At 36.8% G+C, this 23,836-nt stretch overlaps 4 protein-coding genes across 5 annotated transcripts; 1 reads left to right on the top strand and 3 right to left on the bottom strand.

The window, feature by feature from the left end:
- The first annotated feature begins 1,795 nt into the window (after positions 1-1,795).
- Positions 1,796-7,887, top strand: LOC121766587 (protein HOTHEAD-like). 2 transcript variants are annotated; one of them, XM_042162863.1, is made up of 5 exons: positions 1,796-1,955; positions 2,289-2,933; positions 3,090-3,463; positions 4,684-5,150; positions 7,641-7,887. In XM_042162863.1, the coding sequence occupies exons 1-5, from the start codon at positions 1,850-1,852 to the stop codon at positions 7,699-7,701; spliced, it is 1,653 nt and encodes a 550-aa protein (XP_042018797.1). In that variant the 5' UTR covers positions 1,796-1,849; the 3' UTR covers positions 7,702-7,887. The 2 variants fall into 2 exon arrangements, with proteins under 2 accessions (XP_042018797.1, XP_042018798.1); XM_042162864.1 differs by having other exon boundaries at positions 1,854-1,955; positions 2,302-2,933.
- Positions 7,888-9,118: 1,231 nt separating this feature from the next.
- Positions 9,119-9,997, bottom strand: LOC121766725 (extensin-1-like). Its single transcript, XM_042162984.1, has one exon. It carries the CDS (start codon positions 9,995-9,997, stop codon positions 9,119-9,121), a length of 879 nt encoding a protein of 292 aa, XP_042018918.1.
- A 3,192-nt stretch (positions 9,998-13,189) lies between these two features.
- LOC121767281 (phospholipase D beta 1-like) lies at positions 13,190-18,265 on the bottom strand. The gene is made up of 10 exons (XM_042163520.1): positions 16,781-18,265; positions 16,349-16,462; positions 15,937-16,131; positions 15,533-15,781; positions 15,398-15,466; positions 15,163-15,310; positions 14,909-15,057; positions 14,444-14,617; positions 14,154-14,351; positions 13,190-13,748 (listed from the first exon to the last, which is right to left on the bottom strand). Exons 1-10 carry the CDS (start codon positions 17,741-17,743, stop codon positions 13,455-13,457), a joined length of 2,553 nt encoding a protein of 850 aa, XP_042019454.1. The 5' UTR covers positions 17,744-18,265; the 3' UTR covers positions 13,190-13,454.
- Positions 18,266-19,572: 1,307 nt separating this feature from the next.
- On the bottom strand, positions 19,573-23,614 carry LOC121769387 (homeobox protein HD1-like). Its single transcript, XM_042166185.1, has 5 exons — positions 23,018-23,614; positions 22,711-22,831; positions 20,250-20,440; positions 20,043-20,174; positions 19,573-19,957 (listed from the first exon to the last, which is right to left on the bottom strand). The coding sequence occupies exons 1-5, from the start codon at positions 23,324-23,326 to the stop codon at positions 19,817-19,819; spliced, it is 894 nt and encodes a 297-aa protein (XP_042022119.1). The 5' UTR covers positions 23,327-23,614; the 3' UTR covers positions 19,573-19,816.
- Positions 23,615-23,836: the final 222 nt, after the last annotated feature.

Below are 23,836 nucleotides of genomic sequence, written 5' to 3'. Positions count from 1 at the left end.
TAGCAGAGTTAAGCAACTTAAAAAGTTAGCAATTGATCACACCCCGACGGTAAATAATCAAAATATGGAAAGTATGGTATGACGTGATTTAATTTGTATTGGCTTTGAATTTTAGAATATAAATCCTAATAATTCTAATAGTTTCTTGTAGTTGAACCACATAATTCACGGGATGACTTTGCGATGTGACTTATCATTTGGTCGGCAAAATCGTAATTTTCGGATATCTTTTCAAAATATCACAAAATGGGTATTTAAAAAAAAGAAAATACAACTATATATGAGTCTATGAGTTTAAGACTATTTTTGAAAAGTATCGAAAATTCAGTACACGGATTGTTTTTGGCAATGGTTGCAAAATACTTAACCTTTTATTTTAGTACTCCAATTTAAAAAATAATTTATATCCAATTTAAAATAAGTTATACCCATCATCACACCCTACCAAGTACACGAGAATAGAACAACGTAATGTTATTGACAACCCAAGTGTCATTGGAAATTTGGAATTATTATCTATACAATGGCGTGACAAAACATCTATCTATTAAAGTGTTCTCTAAACTACTATGTTTTGTTGTCAATTCTTAAAATAAAATGTCCAGACGTAAATACCTTAATTTCACTTATATTCGAACAACCAAATCTTGATATGGATATGTTGTCGATAAAGATTCGTCCAGACGTAAATACTTTAATCTCAACAACCAAAGTGTATTACGTGTGTTATCGATGAACATTCATAAAAAAGATTCAGAGTGTTTGGATGGACTTAAAAGCTTTTTAAAAAAGATTATAAGTTGCTTAGAAATTTATAAACTCATGTGAAATTTTTGATAAAAGAAGCTTTTAAATAGTGACTAGTTTATAAACTGTATAAATAAGCTCCAAACAACTTAATTATAAGCTTCCAAAAAATTAACCTCCTCAAACATAATTTATTTTTCAAAATTTTGTGACCTAGAATCTTTAAAAAAAAATAATTCTACTAGAATTTATATTTTTTATTTTCCTGTGTAATTATGATTTTCATTTTCTAAATTAGAATGATCTCTCTAGCTTATAAGATCAGCAGTGGCGGATCAAGAACTTTTTATTTGAGGGTACGATATTTAACAAAAGTGATTTATTCCTTAAAATTCAACTGGCCATTTTTCTTTGGTTAGATGTGAATTCATTATCTTGATATAATTATATAGTTACAAAGATACTTTAAAATATAAAATATGTTATTTAGAACTTTTATATAGGTAGAAATATATTACTCCAATGTTTGAAATTCTTATATAGATGCAAATATAATAATTGACATAAATTATCTAAGAATGATAATAAGAAGAGAGAGAAAAGATATTTGGAGTAGAATATTTGAGAAAAAAGTATAGAGAAAATGAAAAAATAAATGGAGTAATAGAGAAAAGTACTTATAAAACAAATGAAACTGCAGTTAATTGGAATCGAACTCGGGTGTAAGCCTATCACTTAGCTACTTCCTACTGCTGCGCCAAAGCATGTTTATGGAAATTATTTCATTGAAATAGTATATAAATACGAACGATATTTGGGGTACAGTTGTACCCCTTGTTCTACATTGGCACCGCCAGTGAAGATCAGTGACTTAAATATCACAACTTAGAAGCACTTAATTAAGATTATAAGCTTTTGAAGGATCTCTTATTAAACTCACTTAGTTTATAAGCTCTTCAAATTTAGCTTAGTCAAACGCTTTCTTACTTAATTTCCACTTAAAAACGCCCGTTAACTATCCACATCAGTCACTGCCTTAACTATATATATACACCCACTAGCTAGTCCAATGACATGGAGTAATTAATTAAGGTTGTAGAATATGCCTCAAGCTGATAAATTCATGGGTTTTCGGCTGTGGAGATTACTCTTTTTTGGATTTGCCAGGATCAACATCATCTTTCATAGTTTCACTTCTTCTCAAGGAGGTCTCTCTCTCTCTTAAATGCATACCGATTTCTAATGTTTATTTCTGAATAATTTATGTTACTAAATGTTACTCCCTCCCATTCGTCCCCTATAATTTGTCACCATTTGACCTGACATATGTTTTAAGAAATGTAGTATTGTATTAAAAAGTTTGTGATATATGAGTCATACTTTTATATATTAGTTTTATAATAAAATGTGAGTATGAATGAGTTAGTGGAATGTGAGGTTTATTACTAAAAATGGTATTGAACGGTGATAAATTTTTAGGGAATTGCGAAAATGGAAATTAGTGATAAATTTTGAAGGACCATTTTACAATATTTCAATAGGTTCGATTGGCAGTTTCATGCACGAAGCAACCACAGCGCCAACAATTTCCTTCTATGACTACATCATAGTCGGCGGCGGCACCGCTGGCTGCTCACTCGCCGCCACGCTCTCCCGAAACTCCACCGTGCTCGTCCTGGAGCGCGGCGGCTCGCCCTACGGCAATCCCAACATCACCTATCTCTCCGCCTTCGGGGGAGCCCTCTTGGACCTCTCCCGTTCCTCCCCCGCCCAGCGCTTCATCTCCGAAGACGGCGTCTTCAACTCACGCGCCCGTGTCCTGGGCGGGGGCACCTCCATCAACGCCGGATTCTACTCACGCGCCTCCGATCGCTACGTGGCAGCCGCTGGCTGGGACCCCCGCCTCGTTGAGGAGTCGTACCGGTGGGTGGAGAAAGCGGTGGTGTTTAAGCCCACGGTACGGCAGTGGCAGGCGGCGGTGGGGGATGGATTGCTCGAGGCTGGCGTGGTCCCTTATAATGGCTTTACGTATGACCATTTGATTGGGACGAAAATCGGCGGCACTATATTTGACGGCGACGAGCGGCGCCACACGGCGGCGGAACTAATTGTGGAGTATGCGGATTTGAACAGACTTACTGTGCTGCTCAATGCTACGGTTCAAAAAATCTTGTTCACCACTCGAGGTATGTCTTGCTTTCATTTTTGTGGTCCAAGTGAACATATAAATTTTTATTCAAGTTAATTACCATCTACGTAACTTCAATATTTTACCAATTTTAAAAAAAATTGATTTTGGCAAACCATTCATATCTCTCATTTTCTTGTGATCAATTTAATAGGGAAGGAGAGGCCAACTGCTGAAGGGGTGGTATTTAAAGATGCGTATGGGGAGAATCACACAGCATACTTAAAAACAGGGCCCTATAATGAGGTGATATTATCGGCTGGGGCAATTGGAAGCCCACAACTGTTAATGTTAAGTGGGATAGGCCCAATGGGCCATCTGCAGGCCCATAATATAACAGTAGTTATGGACCAGCCTTCAGTGGGCCTAGGTATGGGCGACAACCCAATGAACGCCATTTACGTGCCGTCCCCGACGCCGGTGGAGGTTTCTCTAGTTCAGGTGGCTGGAATATCTCAAACTGGAAATGATATTGAAGCCATCAGTGGAAGAAACTTCACCGGTGGATATACGATGCTCTCTCCTCAGGTATGCCTTAGGGCCCAAAAATGAATTGAGATTTCGTTTATGGGCTCATTATCTCAGGCCCATGGATCAGTTTTTTTCTTTAGTTTAGATATTATACCTATTTTGACTACACTTTGCAAATATATATAAAGTTTAGAGTAAAGGCCAAAATTGGTCCTGAACATATAGCCATTTTACGATTTTGGTCCTAAACATTATCTTTTGGATTTTTTGGTCCTGCACATATGGACATTTGATCATTTTGGTCCTCCGTCAATATTTCCGTTAAAAACTAACGGTCAATATTATCTTTTGGATTTTTTGGTCCTGGACATATGGACATTTGATCATTTTGGTCCTGCACATATGGAATTTTGATCATTTTGGTCCTCCGTCAACATTTTCGTTAAAAACTAACGGTCAACGGCCGATTTTTGACTAAAACAATGGGTTGGGTCGGGTCGTGTTTGGGTCGGGTTTGGGTTACACGTTAAGAAAAAAATAATATTTTCTTAAAATCTAAGCATAATATTTTCGTTAAAATCTAAGCATAATATTCTTAAAAATTAATTAATATTTTTTAATTAATAAAATTAAAGTATAGATTTTATTAAAATAATTTTTTAATTATTTAATTTTATTATATAGATTTAATATTAGTATACTTTAATTTTATTATTTTGATTAAAAAATGATTATTTTAATTTGGTAATTTTTTATTTTGTCGTGTAATATCATGTTTAAATCGTATAATAACATCATGTTTTAGTCGTTATAATATTTTTAATCAACAAAAATAACTAAAAATTAAAGTTTTATAATTTTTTAATTAATAAAAAATAATTATTTTTTTTCTTAACGTGTAACCCAAACACGACCCGACCCAACCCATTGTTTTAGTAAAAAATCGGCCGTTGACCGTTAGTTTTTAACGAAAATGTTGACGGAGGACCAAAATGATCAAAATTCCATATGTGCAGGACCAAAATGATCAAATATCCATATGTGCAGGACCAAAAAATCCAAAAGATAATGTTGACCGTTAGTTTTTAACGAAAATGTTGACGGAGGACCAAAATGATCAAATTTCCATATGTGCTGGACCAAAATGATCAAATGTCCATATGTGCAGGACCAAAAAATCCAAAAGATAATGTTTAGGACCAAAATCGTAAAATGACTATATGTTCAGGACCAATTTTGGCCTTTACTCTAAAGTTTAACTAATTTGATGAATACAGATTGGGATGGTCTCAGCACAAGCCCCAGATCCAAGAGCACTACAAGGGGGTTTCATATTAGCAAAAGTGCAGGGCCCTCTCTCTAGAGGTTACTTGAAGCTCAAAAACAAGGACCCCAATGACAATCCTCTTGTTAGATTCAATTATTTCAACAACTCTATAGACTTGGAAAGATGTGTTTATGGCCTCAAAATTATGGCAAATATAGTCGATTCAAAGGCGTTTAAACCCTACACATTCGAGAATTATTCACTGCCTTATCGCCCGAATGACACAATATCGTTGGAGCGATATTGCAGGCTGGGTGTGAGGACCCTTTGGCATTACCATGGAGGGTGTCAAGTTGGGAGGGTGGTGGATCATGATTATAAGGTTGTTGGAGTCGATGCTTTACGAGTTGTTGATGGATCCACCTTTAATGCCACTCCGGGAACTAATCCTCAGGCCACTGTTATGATGCTTGGGAGGTATGTGTGTGTGTGTTTCTCAATGCATCTTAACTAACACATTCATGCACAACTTTGTCATTTCAAGTGTCCATTAGGAACACCAAATGGTGTGACCTCTTTTTTCTAACCTAGACGTCGTTTAGGGTTCAAACCTCACTATTTTTGAATAATAAATTTTCTGACGCAACGTAGTTGTTAAGAAAATCTATAGTTCGATGACCATGGGTAAAAATGGGAACATTACTAATCCTCTGAAAAAAGAATGACTTTGTTCTCTAAGAATGAGGATCAATCTATATTGTTTATTAGATGTATTGGTGTATTGGATTTCATTTGGGCTATTGCTTAGAATGAATTTCCTTAGGGTGTTTGGAACATGGAATTGGAGCTATGGAATTCGAATTGGAGGCTCCAATTCCAATTCCAATTCCATTGTTTGATATCACAAAAATGTATAGAATTAGAATTGAATTAGAATTCCAAAAGTTTCAATTCCATGATTTGAATTCCATAGCAAAAGTAGAAAATTGGAATTCAAAATAGTCATAAAATTAGATCACTTCACTACCCACTACACACATTTCACACACTACACACACTACATGCACTTCACACACTACACAAATTTCACACACTACACACATTTCACACACTTCACACACTACACACATTTTATAGACTACACAAATTTCACACATTACAAACATTTCAAACAATACAAACATTTCACACACTACAAAAATTTCACACATTTCCCGCATTACACACATTTCACACACTACACACACTACACAAATTTCACACATTTCACAAATTTCACAAACTATACACACTACACACAATAAACAAATTTCACACACTACACACATTTCACACATTGCACACACTACACAAATTTCACACATTTCACACAATACACAAATTTCACACATTACACACATTTTACACAATACAAACATTTCACACACTACACAAATTTCACACATTTCCCGCATTACACACTTTTCACACACTACATAAATTTCACACACTACACAAATTTCACAAAGTATACACACTACACACAATAAACAAATTTCACACACTACACAAATTTCACACACTGCACACACTACACAAATTTCAGACATTGCACACACTACACAAATTTCACACATTTCCCGCATTACACACTTTTCACACACTACATAAATTTCACACACTACACAAATTTCACACATTTCACAAATTTTGCACACTACACACATTTCACACACTACACACTAAACAAATTTCACACACTACACACATTTCACACACTACACAAATTTTACACACTACACACACTAAACTAATTTCACACACTACACACATTTCACACACTACATACACTACACACATTTCACACACTTCACACTATACACACACTACACAAAATACACACGCTACATACACTATACACAAAATACACATATTACACATTACACACAAAATACACACATGACACAAATTTTACACAAAATACACACACTATGCACACTATACCCAAAATACATACACTATTCACAAACCAAAATTTCAAATTTGGTTCAGTTTAAACTTTTGAAAAATTTCTGTTTTTTGATCCAGATCGGAAAAAATTCTAAAATTGAAGAAAAAAAAATTCAAAATCGGATGTTTGAAATGTGTAAAATGTGTGTTAAGTGTGAAAGTGTGTGAAATTTGTGTAGTGTGCGTAGTGTGTGAAATGTGTGTAGTGCGGGAAATGTGTGAAATTTGTGTAGTATGTGAAGTGTGTGAAATGTGTGTAGTGGGGGAAATGTGTGTGAAGTGAAATGTGTGTAGTATGTGAAATGAGTGAAATGTGTGTAGTGTGTGAAATATGTGTAGTGCGGGAAATGTGGGAAATTTTGTGTAGTATGTGTAATGTGTGAAATGTGTGAAAGTTGTGTAGTGCGTGAAATTTGTGTAGTGTGTGAAATTTGTGTAGTGTGTGAAATGTGTGTAGTGCGGGAAATGTGTGAAATTTGTGTAGTGTGTGTAGTGTGTGAAATGTGTGTGAAGTGTGTAGCATGTGATATGTGTGTAGTGTGTGAAATATGTGTTGTGCAAGAATGTGTGAAAGTTGTGTAGTGTGTGAAGTGTGTGAAATGTGTGAAATTTGTGTAGTGTGGGTAGTGTGTGAAATGAGTGTAGTGTGTGAAATGTGTAAAGTGTGTGTAGTGTGTGAAATGTGTATAGTGTGTGCGGTGTGTGTGAAGTGCGTGTATTATGTATGTATAGTATATGTATTTTGTGTGAAGTGTGTGTGAGTGTGTATTTTGTGTGTAGTGTGCACAAATTATTCAAATTCAATTTTATATCAATTACTTCACTTCACCAAACATAGAATTTGGAATTGAATTAGAATTCAATTTCTTCCAATTCAATTCCATAAAATTCCAATTCCAATTCCAATTCCGTGTACCAAACGGAGCCTTAGATTTTTAATATTACAAGAACTTTTATGCAACGGTACTTGACCAACAGGTATATGGGAGTGAAGATGCTGAATGAGAGAATTGATATCTCGCGGAAAAGTGACAGTTAAATTAGCTGTCATTTCCAAGACATGAAATGACTATTACAATGGGAATTAGTAAATAGTATGTAAACATATATTGTTGTGAATTGATTGAATATATTAGACCTTTTCGACGGATATGAGATCTAAATTGTAAATAAGAAATAAATACATGAATTTTTATTTAAGTTATGTGGATGATGATTGTGAGTATTTTGTGTGCAAGTATAGTACTATATGAGAAATTTAGAGTGTAAACATGGTAGGAATCTAGGCATCTCTAGTATAGAAATACGAATCAGAACATTTTGAACAATGGTAGTTTATGTAGGTAATATACTACATTTTAATTTTGGGTACTATGTACTATATTTCCCCATTGATATATCGGATTAATTTGATCCATTGGGATTTTCCCTTTACAAAGTCTAGTATAATTACCTTTTTAGTAATTAGTTAGTGTGGCCCGTTTCTTTGTTATCTATCGACCATGTATGACTATACCTTTCCGCATGTTTAAGGGTTAGGTGAAAAATTATATACGAGACCTAAAATTATGTAACTGAAAAATATTCTTAAGAGGAAAAAAAATTAACGTGGAGGATTAAAGAGAGATAAAATGGAGTAAAGGGAAAAAGGAAGAAGTGAATGAAAGATCGCTAATTTCTCTACGCGGACTGGGAGATTTCTTCAAATCCGGGGATCCTGCTGCATGATACGAGGGTACTCGTATCGGTTCCGGCAGCGCGAAGTCGCCGGAGAAGGATTAGGTTCGTTCGCGGGATCCTCCCGTCGAGCAGCCTAGGGTTCTCGGTCAATTAGGGTTTGACGAGATGAACTTGCGGAAAATAAAGTACTATAAAAGATAAAGTAACGATAAATGATAAACTGGATTGATATTTCTTAAATGATTGAACTAAAGAACAATGTCCACTATTTATAATAGTGGATACTAACTTAATGAGCAAGACAAAAGATATGAAAAAGATATGCAAATCTATAATTAACTAGCTAAATAATAATAATAATAATAATCGTATCAACTCCCCCACGGTTGAAATCCACCTTGTCCCCAAGGTGGGCACCATGAAGCAATAATGAGTGTCGAGGAATCCTCCTGGGTCAAACATACACCGAATAGTTGAGCGTCTCCCTGCATCAATGCGTCCATGAATGCTCAAGCATAGAGTGTCATTTTGCAGAGGAATCAACCGGGCATCGGCGTCGAGGAAAGTTGATCGACGATTAATACTTGTAACATCACCAACATGCCAAACCGCATATACACAGGCAATTACCTTCTTCATATCCTCAATGGAACCATATTCGTCCTCTTTCAACAAAAAAGAATCAATCTTGTTGCTCAACATTGTAATATCCAACCTGTTATGCTCCACCACATGTATAGGTTCTCGGCAAGTAAAAACAACATTACATGGATCATCTATGCCATCTTTACTACCATAAATTGGTCCACTAACATCAACACTAGAATGAATAACATTTTTTCCTCTTCATCATTATCAACGATAATTAATTCCATCGAGTCATACCCGAAATTGGAGTCGCACGACAGAGATATTGTGGCTGGTGGAGGGGGGATAGCAACGACAACAGGCAGCGAGCTTCTAGATGGATCGTGATGGAGATCAGCTGGGGCGGCGGCTGTCATCTGTGGTAGGGGACACGATACCGGCTCCGTGTACATGACACTGGTTGTAGGGTCTGGTGGAGGTCGTGTCGCGGTGTGTGGATCACTCAGGCAGCGTTTGTTTGCATCCATCAGAGACGTCAGTTGCTTGACAGTAGCAGTCAAACGCTCGAGCTGTGAAGCCAAGGCAGCCACCGTTAGGTTCGGTTCAAACTCCGACGTCACTGGATCACGTGGCATGTTGAGAGGCTCCATATGGCCGACATCGTTGGTCGTTGGGAGACATTGCCAATCCGATTGATCGGGAGGTTGCGGATATAACAACGACGGCTGGTAGTAGTGGATTTGTTGTGGGTGGGTCTGGCATGGCGGCGGCCACTGTACATGGTCGGGCGGCTGCCACTGTACATGGCGATACAGATCCTGACCAGCGAACGTGGATAGCGGCGGTGCGGTGGTCTTCGCTGTGTATGGTGGTTGCTCGTCTCGAGAACCAAACCATGGCAGCCCGTAGGATGGATCTGGTCTGTCGGAGAAGTGCGGTGGTTCTGGCTGTCCATATTCAGTAGTTGGGGCGGCGTATAGCGATGGCCACTGATATGGGTCTGTTTCGAGGAGCGGATGAGGTTGGCCGAATTGGTGATGGTGGTAGGCGGTGTATGTGTATGACATGATGGCGGAAATACGGAGGATGAGATCACAATGAAAGCACCAGATGATACGAGGGTACTCGTATCGGTTCTGGCAGCGCGAAGTCGCCGGAGAAGGGTTAGGTTCCTTCGCGGGATCCTCCCATCGAGCAGCCTAGGGTTCTCGGTCAATTATGGTTTGACGAGATGAACTTGCGGAAAATAAAGTACAATAAAAGATAAAGTAACGATAAAGGATAAACTGGATTGATATTTCTTGAATGATTGAACTAAAGAACAATGTACATTGTTTGTAATAGTGGATACTAACTTAATGAGCAAGACAAAAGATATGAAAAAGAGGTGTAAATCTATAATTAACTAGCTAAATAATGAAGTAATAATAATAATCGTATCACTGCACCTGCGCCGCCGCCACCGCCACCGCCAACCACATCTGCTTCACGTATCCGCACCGTTCGAAGATTTACTTGTAATCCTTCCGCGATTCAGCTCCAGAGTTCAGGTTTTTCTAATTTGAATTACTATTATTTCTGCTCTTCGCTCATAGCAGATTACCTCGCTAGTTGATTGCAAATCATAGGGCTCTTTTATGTCCTACCAATTTATGATTTATTGAACGGTAGTTAATAATTTGTAATGAGATTTGGGCTTAAAATCAAATGATTGAATCAATGCTTCTTCCTTTGAGTTTTCCAGTTGATCAGTATTATTGTGTGGTGGCTAGACTCTGAAAATCAAGCTCATCCATAGTCATTGATCCTCGAGGATGTGAGAGTTACCAAAATTGTTTCAAATCAAGGAGTTGCTCTTAACAGAAGTGATCTAAATGTTCTGTTGGTCATTTGCAAAAATTAGGTTTAGTTTTTGGAGCAACCAACTTTTGAGAAATAACAGCACAAAGCTTAAGCTAGTATAGATGTTTCTGTAAATACTTGTTATGCCATAAACTAATCTAGGAAAGTGATTCTAAACTGCTATATCATACATGAATGGGGTTGTGGACACTTGTAGAAGGCTTTCTGCTTCTTGCAAATGCTCTGGCGATACTAAATGAAGATCGGTTCCTTGCCCCTAGGGGATGGAGCTTCCAGGAGTATTCTGGAATTAAGAGAAAGTCATTCAAGGGACAGATACTTGGTCTTATTTACGCAACTCAGTACTTAAGAATGCCTCTTATACTTCTCAATTTGCTGTGCATTATTGTGAAAATGGTATCAGGGTGATGCTTGCCACCCTTTATTTCAAGGGATTGTTTTAATTGGTAAGTAGGATTTGTTTCAACTTTCATGTATTTATTGAAGTTCTTTGTCTTAGGGTTTCCTTGCCATCATATATATGTTTGATAATGAGAGAAAAGACATTGAAGGAACTAGACTGTGTTTTAAAAAGTTGCATTACGTACCATGATCTTTCTGGATGATCAAAGTATGTTCCTTGTAAACTTGGTGATTTCTAACTCTCTGTCAACCTCTGTCAACACACAGATGCACACACAGCTTAAAAGTGGAGAGTATGTACTTTTAAACTCATGATGATTAGTATTTAAAACTTTTATATGGGCTGCACTAGTTATTTTGTTGAGTATATTTATGTGATTTATTCTATTGTCCAATTATGGCCTATTTCCTAAATATATAGAACTTATTATTTGTTCTGTTTAAACATAACTTTTGCAAACCTTTTAGAGAATAATTATATCAAACTCCTTTGATATTTTCATATCATTTTTCTGTTTAAGAATTTTCTACATTTGTGTATTTCTCTACTGAAATACAGTTCTGGTCGCCAGCTCAACAATAGGGATGACAGTAGGTATGCTGGATATGTGATACAAATTAGTTATGAAGTTGATGCTGTGGGGTGATATCATATTGGCAGTTATGCGGTTTATATTTTAAAAAGTTATATACTGTATATGGATTGTAAGGCAGGGATGTCCCCGTAGTAGAATGGTTTGATCTAGTTGTTCAACTTTATCGGTTGCTTCCAAACCATCAGAAGATGGGGGAATCCTTAGGGAAGAAAAAACTACTGGGAGAAAGAAATCAAGTCCAAGGTGATAGTATTGGATATTTCAATTTATGGAACAGTTATTTCTGAACTAGTTACAATGAGTTCCAAGTTCCAGCAAAGAGAGGTCACTATTTAGATAAACTAGACTGTGTTAATTTGGAAGAAGCTGAGATTTTCCTCAGGTGTGTGTGTAAAAAAAATTATGTTTCGCGTTTTAAGGAGTCCATTGTTGATCATCCAAATTACTACTCCTTATTTGGTAGCAGTAAGAATTGACCGCTGTTAGGAATGAACTATTTTAAGTCACATGTGAGAGATTGTTCACTTCTTTTAGCTAAGCTGGAACTATCAAATATGATTTGAATGGAATAAGGGATATTTAGAATAGAGTGCAAGTATTCAACAAGTTGATTTTGAATCCTTATCCATGAGAGTGGATTTCAAATGCACCCAAAGCTTCAAAATAGTTTAGGCTGCGAGTGTTAGTTTTGGATTCTTTCAATAATGAAACAATTTAAACAACCATCAGTATGTTTTCTACTATGGGATTTCATATCCGTTTTAAGATCCTTTTATCGAAGTGCACCTTTGTAATTGTTTCAGGTTATTGTATGTTTTTAGTATGGACATTGGGTTTCATCTACACTCTCATTGCTCTTGCATCCTCCTTTCTTTAATCTAATGCAACTAAGAGTTTAACTCATGACCTCCCTGATAAAATTATTGAATTCCTTGAGGTGTGTTTACATCATTTTATATCAATTTATCAGGAACTCGTATTGAGTAGCTTTACTGTGTGGGGCTGTGCAATCCTTAGACAAGAGAATAGATGAGAATAAAATGAGAAGAGAAAAAGTTATTCACATACTTGCAGTACAGGAGTTTGTATCCCAGCATAATATTTGGTCTTCAGACAACTAATTCCCTGAATCTGAAGTAATGCATGCTTATGATCTTTTGAAACTGTCTTTATGTTTCTGTTTTTGTTTGAATTGCCAAGCCTATAACTCTAAATTTCAAGTAATTCCTTCACATTAAAATCCTTACTTATTCACAAAACAACACCACCTCGTAAACTGCATAAGCCAATGGGCCTGCTGAAATGTCGAAACTGGAGATGGGAATAAGACCCAACATTCGTACTATACCTTAGTTCTGAAAACAATTGTTGTCAATTTTTTTATAATATAATTCAACATTTATTGCCAAAAAAAGTGAATATATGTTATTATCAAGAAATGAAACATTGTAGCTCAACGAATACACTGATTTATTGGTTACATAGTAATTTTTATTAAAATCAAGAAAAATCCACCTTATTCGATTCTATAGGTAAGGTAGCAACTCAATATAGTGTTCCTATAATGATGTATGGATCAAAACAAATCACCAAGCCCATGATTCTAGCATCAAAAATGAAGGGATAATGGACAAGAACAGTAAAATCTGAGGTTTAGTTTAGATCAAATAGTGAGATTCTCTTGAATGCCACTGAATGTTCCTATAATCTTGCCACCCATGTCTGGAAATGTTTCATTGCCGGGAAGAGGCATCACCTTCCCAGTTCTGTCGACCTCAACTGGATACTTCAGCAGGTGGCCGCGCATATTACTCACTTCGTTAGCAGCAAATTGTTTCCAGTTCAGCTCTCCCATCCATCTCACGCGCCTCACACATTCTAAACTCTCCGGCTGCTCAAAGCATGGCTCAATTGTACCAGTGTGCTCGGCCCATAGCGACATCCTATATCCATAGATCTGTACCATACAACAACTTGATCACATATGCAAGCAGGTGTTGTTGACTTTGGTTAACATTAGTGAAGAAAAAGGCACATTTATGCTCATAGTAAAAATGAGAAATAGCTATGTGAAAAATTACAGTTTAATACTACATGGACAAACAAAAAAGAAAAAATTTAGGTTGTGAAACGCCGTAACTTTGATGCTAGCTCATTTTCAATATATTTGTTCTAACATTCATGTCAGTGTCCTACGAGCCATGCAACCAACCTATTTGTAACTGGAAATTAAAATTTTGGGACATTTTTGTTTGTTTTGTGATAGTTCGGGTATTTAATCATTATTATGTGTAGCTCGGGATATATTTATTAAAATGTCCATGGTTTGGTCTTTCATTATGTTATCAGATTTATATCATACCTCTCCATGTGGATTAGCGTGTTTGTTTGCCCATATATACTGAGGTTGATACGCGCCCATGGCGATTTCAGTATCCCTGGTTCCTTCCAGAGAGCGTTGGTTGATGTTTGCAGAACCCATGAGCACAAACTCATCATCTACTATCATCCCCTTCGAGTGAACGTAAATCATGAATCGCCTGTTTTTCCGACTCAGTGCCTGGACACATGACAATATAGCATTCAAAGTCAAGAATCAAGAGAGAAATGTATCAACAATGACATGTAGTAACTGAGAGAATGAATATGTACTTGTGGGGTAGTTCCACTGGAGCTCTTTGTGTCGGGCTTGCCTCCACTGACATCTGTCTCACGATTCCCAAGGCAGAAGAAATTCAAGTAATCCTGGGGCTCGTACTCATTCTCCATCCCCACCTCTTGTAAAGCTTTGTAGATGGTTTCGTACATCATTTGCATTGTGTTATACTGCAAGCATGCACAACTTTCGTTTCAATATTTATTCTTTTCTGGTAATTGCAACATTAAATTTAAGACCATGCCTATGTATACTTGCACCTGAGACCTTTGGCCTCACACATTAACTACTTTACTGTTAGGCTAACATTGCTAATTATAATAGATTAAGAGTAAAAAAACAGGGATTTATCTGATCTCAAGATTCTCAACAGTAGTCTCAAGGTAGTACAACATATGCAGATTGAGATCCTTATTATCTCATTCTTAAAGGCGAAGAAAACATGAGGTGTGAGATTTCACCTGCCAAAAGAGAATTCTTTGAGTGGGAGTACTTGTAGGAACCCCCTCCGGCCACATTGGAACGATAATGTACACAGCAAACCTCTCCCCTGCTCTGATTTTATTGGCTATCTTGAGAGCGATTTCCATAGGAATTAAGTTGTTTGCACCTGAAAATATAAGGAGTCTCCACCATCATCATCAGCTAAGTTTAGAATGCAGACTTACATTGAAAATTAAGACCAAAACTTGACCACAAACGACTTGTTTCTCACCCAAATTGTTATAATTAGACCAATTGAATGAAGACCCAAGGAAGTACTGGTTCTCAATGTAGATAAAATGTTGTGCAGCGCGAATAGCCTTCACGTAAGCAGTATGTATACTCATATCAATCAGCAGATTCTTCCCACAGACCAGATTCTGTCGCAACGAAATAAAGTTATTATGTCATACTACCATCATAAAGTCTAATCTAATGGAATAGGGAAAAAGAAAATAGGATCTGACCTTTCCTGGAGCGTCCTTAGGATCCTTGGGGAAGCCTTCAACAGAGTTTGAATCGATGGAACGGAATACCTACGACATGTAGTAAATTTAGCCTCGATAAAGAGGAAAGGTTTTAAAGAGCAATTTTATTTATACCTGAACATGCCAACCCTCTGGATCATTTCTAGCTTGCTCAGCAGCCTCATCTATCCGTAGCACGTCAGGGATTCTTTCGAGTTTGAGTAAGGAATCATCATATGAAGTTTTCAGTTTTTGAAGGCCGTGGCGTTTTGAGGCCATTAGCCAACGCTCTTGAAAATTGGTCAATACATCATATGCTGCTGGACCATCAATCTTACAGTGTAGATCATGCCACGGTTCTCTCGGACAACCAGCAGTTGCCCCCTAACAAAGAGATAACGTGGTGTTGAGATGATTTCTATCTGTGTATCCTTTTAGTTTCATCATAAGATGTTTTCTTGTTACAAGCCTCCATATATAAAACAAAAAAGTAATACACAACATGGAGGTGGGGAAGCATAAATAAAATATTCACTTACAGCAAAATTAGGTTGATGAAAATCATCTTTGTGAACAGTTTGCAGTGTGTTGAAAATTGAGTGTTTCTGATTATCATATCTTCCCTTGCAAAGATCAAGCCCCCCGACAAAGGACACGATCTTTCTCCTGTTTTGACCTGCATCTGCATCTACTATCACACTCTTTTGATGATGAGTATAGATCGTTCCAGTTTCCTGATGGCATAAGGAAAAGTTGGGTCTTTATTTCTTCGAATACAAACAGGAATTCACTTTAAAAGAATCGTGTAGTCATAGTATAAATTAACAAGAAAATAATCTTGATCCCTTCAGGGACTCCTTTATACGTCCGACTGAAGCAGTTAAGAGATGAAACAATATACTCGATGAAAAGTTTTTATATGTGTGAGGAGAAAGTAATATGATATTAAACCTGCTTTTTGGCCCAGCTACCCTTCCCAGCAGATCGTGGACATAGCAGCACTTGAACAGATGAATGCTTGAAATAACGGCGTGTTTCTTCATCGTTTGTGTTCATTACACCTTCCTGAATGTCATAAAAAGAGTGGCCTAAGAATGCTTGAAATAACACCATAACTGAAGCAGAAGCAAGCTAACAAAACTGCAGTGGCTGCCATTTATTATTAAAAAAAAGTTGCATCACGAGTAAAAGCTGATTATAGAAAGCATGATGTATCATAAGCAACAGAATCCTTTGATTTGTTTCAAAATAAAAGAAACTTGTATCATAAATGACTTTACTATATATGATACTCATTACTCATGTCTAAATATAGAATGTTAACTAAAAATGACCAAATGATAAATTGTTTCAACTTAAAAAGGGATTAAACAAAAGTCTTACCGTTTTATACCCCAAGATGCTAGTGGATGTAGGATCATCCCATATCAAGAGCAAGACACGCACGCCTTCTTGAGACTTGGTTTTCAAGACTTCACCCAAAACACTGTTTTTGGCATTAGGCCCATCCCGCACAAGCTGAACAAGGTGATATACAGACCATCCGGTGATATATATCAGACGACGAGCCTGACATATTGCATCATAGATATCATGCCAACAATGTCCATGGTTATAATACCTACCATTAGCCAACCACAGCTTAGGAAGCAACTCATCATCAGCGTGAGCGTCTTGATACAGCGTGACTCTGCCCCCTCTCCGGATAGGAAAGTAGGTACCAGGCACACCTTGATATGAGACATCTCCACCTACCCCACCATGGTAGAGGGGAACCCTCTCCATTGGTGTGTACTCAATGGAAAGGGTCAAAACAGCCCCCGGATTGCACTGCTTCCCATTTGCAGCAAGAATCGGATAAGTACCCTCGATTCGCACGCCAGATATCACCTGCTCCACAGGGATCCCAACAGCCCCTATCATCTGAGATCCCACAACATCACTATCCTTTACCACAAAGTGCACCTCTGCACCATAATGCGCGACTGGCAGATTGAAATGCTGACTCCAAACGGGGTTCTCGCTGTTACTAATCACAAAGGTCCTACCAATCACAGCATTAGACACGGAGATGGTAACATAAGGATCACTCGTGATCTTGACAGGCGGCGTGCCTTCCACTTTACTCAAGAACTTGCCAGACAACCTCCCAAACATATCACCTAAGTTCTTGTGGAACATATCCATATTTGGGAGATTCTTGGCTTCTTTCACCCAAATATCCAAATTCCCGTGCAACAACAACACCCTAAGTGACCCTGTTGAGGTCTTAAACGGCACAAACTGCACGCCTTGGCCGTGCTGAGAGCTCCCAGACATTGAATCAGAGTAAGTTAAGTGAGCCATGTTGGTGAATTTTCCTCTATTCTTACTTCCCACTAACTAGCTTTACAAAAAAAGGGATCTTTTCAACAATCAGAATGAAGCAGTATATGGGATCTCAACACTAAACAAGACTATAAACAGATTTTGGTCAAACCAAACTCACAAATGGGAATCAAGATTGAATATTCAGCTAATCTGTTTATGCAGCAACCATACAATTGAATATATCTCAATATCAGAGTACAAGCAGCAAAGAAAACGAAATACAAAGCATTCAAATCAAATAAACTTGAGAGATGAATAGATTAAGCATCAAAAGAAATCTCCCAGCTCATAAATCCCGAAATACAAAGCAGGGTGAATAAAATATGAAGCAAGATCAAAATTCTAAATTAACTGTCGCTCCAAAATATAAATGGAACAACTAAATGCGGCAGAAATCATTAATAGCATAGATGGGTTGACTTATATAGATATAGAGAAACGCTATAAAAGACCATCACGCATTAAAGATAGAAGCCAGCCAACTGACGGAATATTCAACCATTGGTTGAGGAATAAAATACTCATCTAAGACAAACTTTTTTTTTTTTTTTTTTTAAATTAACTTCATATATTTATATCATATATATGAAGGAGGAAATTACAAATCAACTCCTATAACAAGGAGGAAAGACAAATTATGCCACCCAGGGTTCGAACTCGAGACCTCCAGGATGGACGCGGTATCCAGCACCCTTTACCGCTAGGCCAAGGGGCTTGGATAAAGACAAACTTAACAATGGATAATTGCGCTTAGGTCAATGAACTTTCACTTAATTTTTTTTCCGCCCTTGAACTAAAACTGTAGTAGTACCTTACAGTTATCAATTACCCTCAAATAAATGCCTATATGGGTTAAACAGTGAATGCATTAATTTAATTAAATGTGAAAGTTGCATATTTTAACTTGACCTTTAAAACCCATAAAACAAGAGGTGCCGAATGGTGACTTTTGCGGAAATTGGAAGTAGTTCATAGTAGTTTCTCCTCGTTGGTTTCGTCAAATGATGGACTAGACTTGGGAAGAAAAGGACAGCATTGCCGGCGCGTTTCGAGAAGTAATGGGGGAAATGGGGTGCCACTTTCATTCGCCTTTGCCCACATTTTTTTAAACTGTCTCAATTTTTTAAAAATCATTTCTTTCCCTGACTCGCTTAATGGTATGAACTCCAAATTCAACAATTGGAAGTATATATAATTATGTGAAATAATGGTAATAATTTACACTTAATGACTCACGCCAACGCTTATTGATTGGAGAGCATATTTTATTAATTAAGTTATGCTTATTAAGCGGAAAGGAAATAGGACTATTTTCTAATTGAATTGTGTAGTAGTACTAGTACTATCTTAAAATGCGTGATTTTTGTAATATGAATTGTGACAAACAGTTCGATTTTTCAATTCAAATAAATAAATGTTAGTAATAGACTTAATAATGTTGGACCCTGCATATACAATAGTAGTATTAATCATGTTAGGTTTTTCAATCTTTCTAATAATTCCTAACTTTGCCCATGAACTAGTTAGGCTACTGTCTCAACCGTTTTAGAGAGCGAAAATCGTCCCCTACAAACAGAGGTACATAAATGTTCTCCAACCATATTTACGAAAATTCTCTCATTTCATTTTCCATCTCTATCCATAAAAATGATAACCACTCTTTTTAATTCATCATTTTATTATCACATCAATATCTAAACATAATACTTCATTCATTATTCTCGATGCAATTGATGGATTATCTATTTCTAACATCCATCTAAGAGCCATGAACAAATGCAAAGGACAGATACAAACAACAAAACTAAGATTAACATCACACGATGAATTATTACTCAGTTATTTTGAGGGGTTCACAGAAGTGAATCTGTTAGCAGGTTTCAACCTTACAAAATCTACAAACATACATACATAATATAGATATATGTATTCGAGACTCGGACAACCTAAGACATGTCAATGATTTAGCTAATCATCAGTCAGCAGAGCTGAGCTTGCCTTGTAAACATATCATATACGGACAGCAGGCTTAAGCTCTCAGCTCGTCGTCTACCTCTTTCTCTTGGACTTGAGAGACGTAGCTGACTGCGAATTGCTGTGCCAGTTTCGCTTCCTTTGATTGATGAACCAATTGTTTATCTGCTTCAGCTGCAGACCCGTCTTCTCCACTAGCTTTGCCTTGTCGTCCTCCTGCATAGCATTTCACACCACCATCGCGTATAAACTTCTAAACATAAGCTCGGCCAAACGCCCTCAAACGATTAAAGAGACTTACAGTGGGATAAGGCCACTTAGAGTGTTGCTGCCACCAATTTTTGAGCACAGTGGTTGTGTCACCTGGCAACTTCCCTGCCCTTCTCTTCCTTAGTATTTCCTCTCTCACGTCTTCGATTCTTGATTTGAATCCCTGCAAATTAATTCACTTCCTTAAGATGATCCTATTTGCTACAACAATTGAAGCATAACAAGGAAAAGGTTTCACCTGTTTTAGCTCAATTTTGAGTTCTTGCCTTACTCGCTCCATCAAAGTTCTCTCAGACTCAGTGGGGAGCAACGGGCCGAAGCCCATGAGGTCGTGCCCTTCGCCTCCGGATTGGTCCAAAGAGAAGTCCATTTGGAGTTCATCCTCATCATCAGACATGGTTGCACCACTTCCTTCTCCAAGTGCTGCCCCTGTTCATTTCAAAACAACAACGGAACGTATTGGTCCATCTCTACTAATGCTGTCAAATGCAAACAGAGTTTCAATCATGCATATGCAACATATCTTCTTCTGGTTTTGTAGTTGGAATATTAACAATAAACTGGAATTTCAACAAGAATCTACATGATGCATGCATGATATTGAGTTCCATTTTTCATGAATCAATTGTGCAATGATCCAATTGTGGCTGATGATATAAAATAGATCAACCATGGTTCATTGAGAATTATTTTGGTGGATTTTTATATATACAATTTGAGGGTGTTTAATTTGAGAATGATATGTAGATTGATAATCGTAGGACTGAGTATATGAAAATAAGATGGTCAAGTGAGTTTACAATTAAGCAATTCATCAATGTAAATACTACTAGCAGAATGTATTAACTTATAAGTGTTGGGTTATATTAAAAAAACAATCTTTATTGATTGTTGGAAGTCTAGTACAAAATTGAAAGTAGCAAGCGTGAACATTCTTGCAAGACAAGGTATAACTTTGAGGAATGTGTTTTGTAAATTTATTTTAAGAAAATGAACAATAATAAACAAAAGATTGGAAAACTTTCTTATAGTTTAGTGGTTCCCACCTTTTCTATCTAGCGTTCTCTAGAGTGGGAAATATGAAAAAATCTTAGCATATCAATATCTAATTAATAATAGTAAAATATCATAAATTGGAAGGAAAATAGCCTGTTTGGAAAAAAAATTTCATTATCTACTGTTTAAAACATATGAAAAAAGTGGGAAAATGGTGCAAAAATATATGTTTTCAAAAACGCACCGTGTGAGAGTTCCCACATGAAACCACAGGGCGTGTTTTATACAATTGACTGAATACAACAATAATTGAACCTCAATTGTTTGTGAAGCTTTAATATTTGTCTTTTCTATTAACCAGGCTATTTTATAAATGATCAATAATTGCTATTGAATTATGGTGTCTTCATTGAGCATGGAAAAACATGAGGCAAGCTCGTCAACCGTAATATCTTGTCTAGTTGAAAATTTAATGCACAACTCATAAGAAGTAGTTGGTAAATATATCATCATATCACCACGCAGAGAAATGGTAGATATAAAAACATGTTTGTAATAATTAGAAGGCAGGAAAAGTTAGATGGCTTCATCATTTATTTCATAGTGGTTTTTTTGCCGGCCGATGACTTATAAATACAATATTTCACACGTACGTATTAACATTTCTTTCTAAAAACCTTGAGAACTAATGGCATGTCAAATGGTGATGTGTGTTTGAATTTTTGCAAAATAAGGTGAGATGAGCTACTATTTTAGCATAAAGAATTCATGTTATTTACATTAGTAAAATGTATCATAACAAATTTAATGTTTCACAAATACTACTACCAATGAAGCACAATATAGTTAGCACATATACATCAATAACTAGAGAAAAATAGAGAGGTGTTTACTTTGGATGATATATAAAGATTATTTATAATCTACTACATGATTAATTTGACCATATGTAATTGTCCAATTATTCAATCATATTTATTGACAATCAAGTATATATCTCAAAGTAAACGCTACTCAACAAAATGAGTATTAGAGAGACGAAGTTGTCTTCTACTACTACCCAAGGTGGTTGAGATTTTAAATCAAAGGTTCTAGTTGATTCAAACTACAATTATATATAGCAATGCAACAATGGCAAGCAATATAGAAAGGTATTCAAATGCATCCTAATCGGTTGTTAGTGGGAAATATAATTGTTTAATTGTGTGTTACTTTGATTGTCAATTTGTTGTGCAATTCCTTCAACACTCAAACCCCACCTATAATCTCTTCCTAACAAAATAAACTACTCTTCCGATAGAGAGCACTCCAACCACCTCTTGTACGGTCTCACTATCTTACAAAATACCCCAAATCACTTTCTTATCCTCTTGCCTACCAAATGAATCAGGCCATCCATAATAATTAATTATATCTACAAATATTAATTCAAGCTCAAGTGGGATTAGTGTAGATATTCTTACTGACATATGCGTAAATATCAAAACTAATTTACATGGATGGAGACTTATCTAGGGTTAAATAGCCATAACTTTTTGAATAATTCTTTGGATCATATATAGCCCAATGATAAATAACAATAAATTACGTATGTTTCTTAAACTCTACTCTTTTCTAACCCCATAATTGAGATAAAATATATTTAGATGGTGTTCATAAGATTTTGTACAGATAAAATATAGAGAGGGAAAGGTGAATGATACCAGTGAGAGATTGCAGATTCTGTTCAATTTCACGGCAGGCCATGACTGCTTCCACAGCATGGACTCTGACATGCTGCTGCAGCTGCTCTCTAAATGAGCACAAAACTAACAAATACTGTGCCTGTTTTCACACAAAATAAACACACCCAAACAGGAAAGACAAAATAAAAATCGAATCTTTACACAAAATACTGATTAATCATTCAAAAGAGCGAAAACCCACGATAGATCACAGATATTCAACAAAGCCCACGATGGAAAACAACAAGAAATCAAAAGGAAAAAGGAGAAAACTGAAAAAACCTACCAAGAAATTGTCAAGCTCCTGCCTTTCATGGGGGGAGAAAGAGTGGGCGTGATTCTGAGCGTAAGAGCGCAAGATGTGGTGAGACTGGGAGACCTGCGCGTCGATAAGTGGAAGCTGATCGATCGGCGTGGCGACGCGGAGGCATGCCACGTGTGCCGACAGCAGCTGCTCGTAGAGAGGGTGTGTGGCGATCTCCGCCTTGAGCTGGTGGTTCACCTCCGCCGGAGCCGCCGACATCGACACATCATTCATCCCTCCAATTGGGCCAGAACCCATCATGCTCATGCCCGGTTCTTGCATATTTTGCATAAAGATCGAACCTTTTTTATGAGAGTGTGCGCGTGTGTTTATATATATGGATATATGTAAATAAGTGTGTGGTCCCTTTTGCCGTATGATACGGTGAGAGAGAAGAGAAATAATATAGTGAGGAAATCAAAGCTATGAAAAAGAAGAGAAAGAGGATTTGAAAGGTGATGTTGAAGTTTGAAGTGATGTGGTGAGGACCACTTGGAAAAGGGTTTCTTGTTCACACAAGCAAAGCCTTCATCTGCTGATGTGATATTTATTCACTGATCTCCTCAGACTTGTTCAGATGTTACACAATTATGTATATATATTTAAAAAGAGAGATGGCAGTTTAATTTGTTGATATTGATGGGAGAGAGAGGGAGGCCTTATATTGGGATCAGAGGCACAAAACTTTCTGCACCTACTCAGCAGAGATGCAGATGTTACACATATAGAGCAAAAGACATTTTTACTGATGGGGGAAATGATATTTCTGAAAAAATTCAATTTTGTCACTTTTTGTTGCCT

The sequence above is a fragment of the Salvia splendens genome, chromosome 15 (genome assembly GCF_004379255.2).
Source record: "Salvia splendens isolate huo1 chromosome 15, SspV2, whole genome shotgun sequence".
NCBI classification, from domain to species: Eukaryota; Viridiplantae; Streptophyta; class Magnoliopsida; order Lamiales; family Lamiaceae; genus Salvia; species Salvia splendens.
This window is presented reverse-complemented; position numbering and strand designations above follow the sequence as displayed.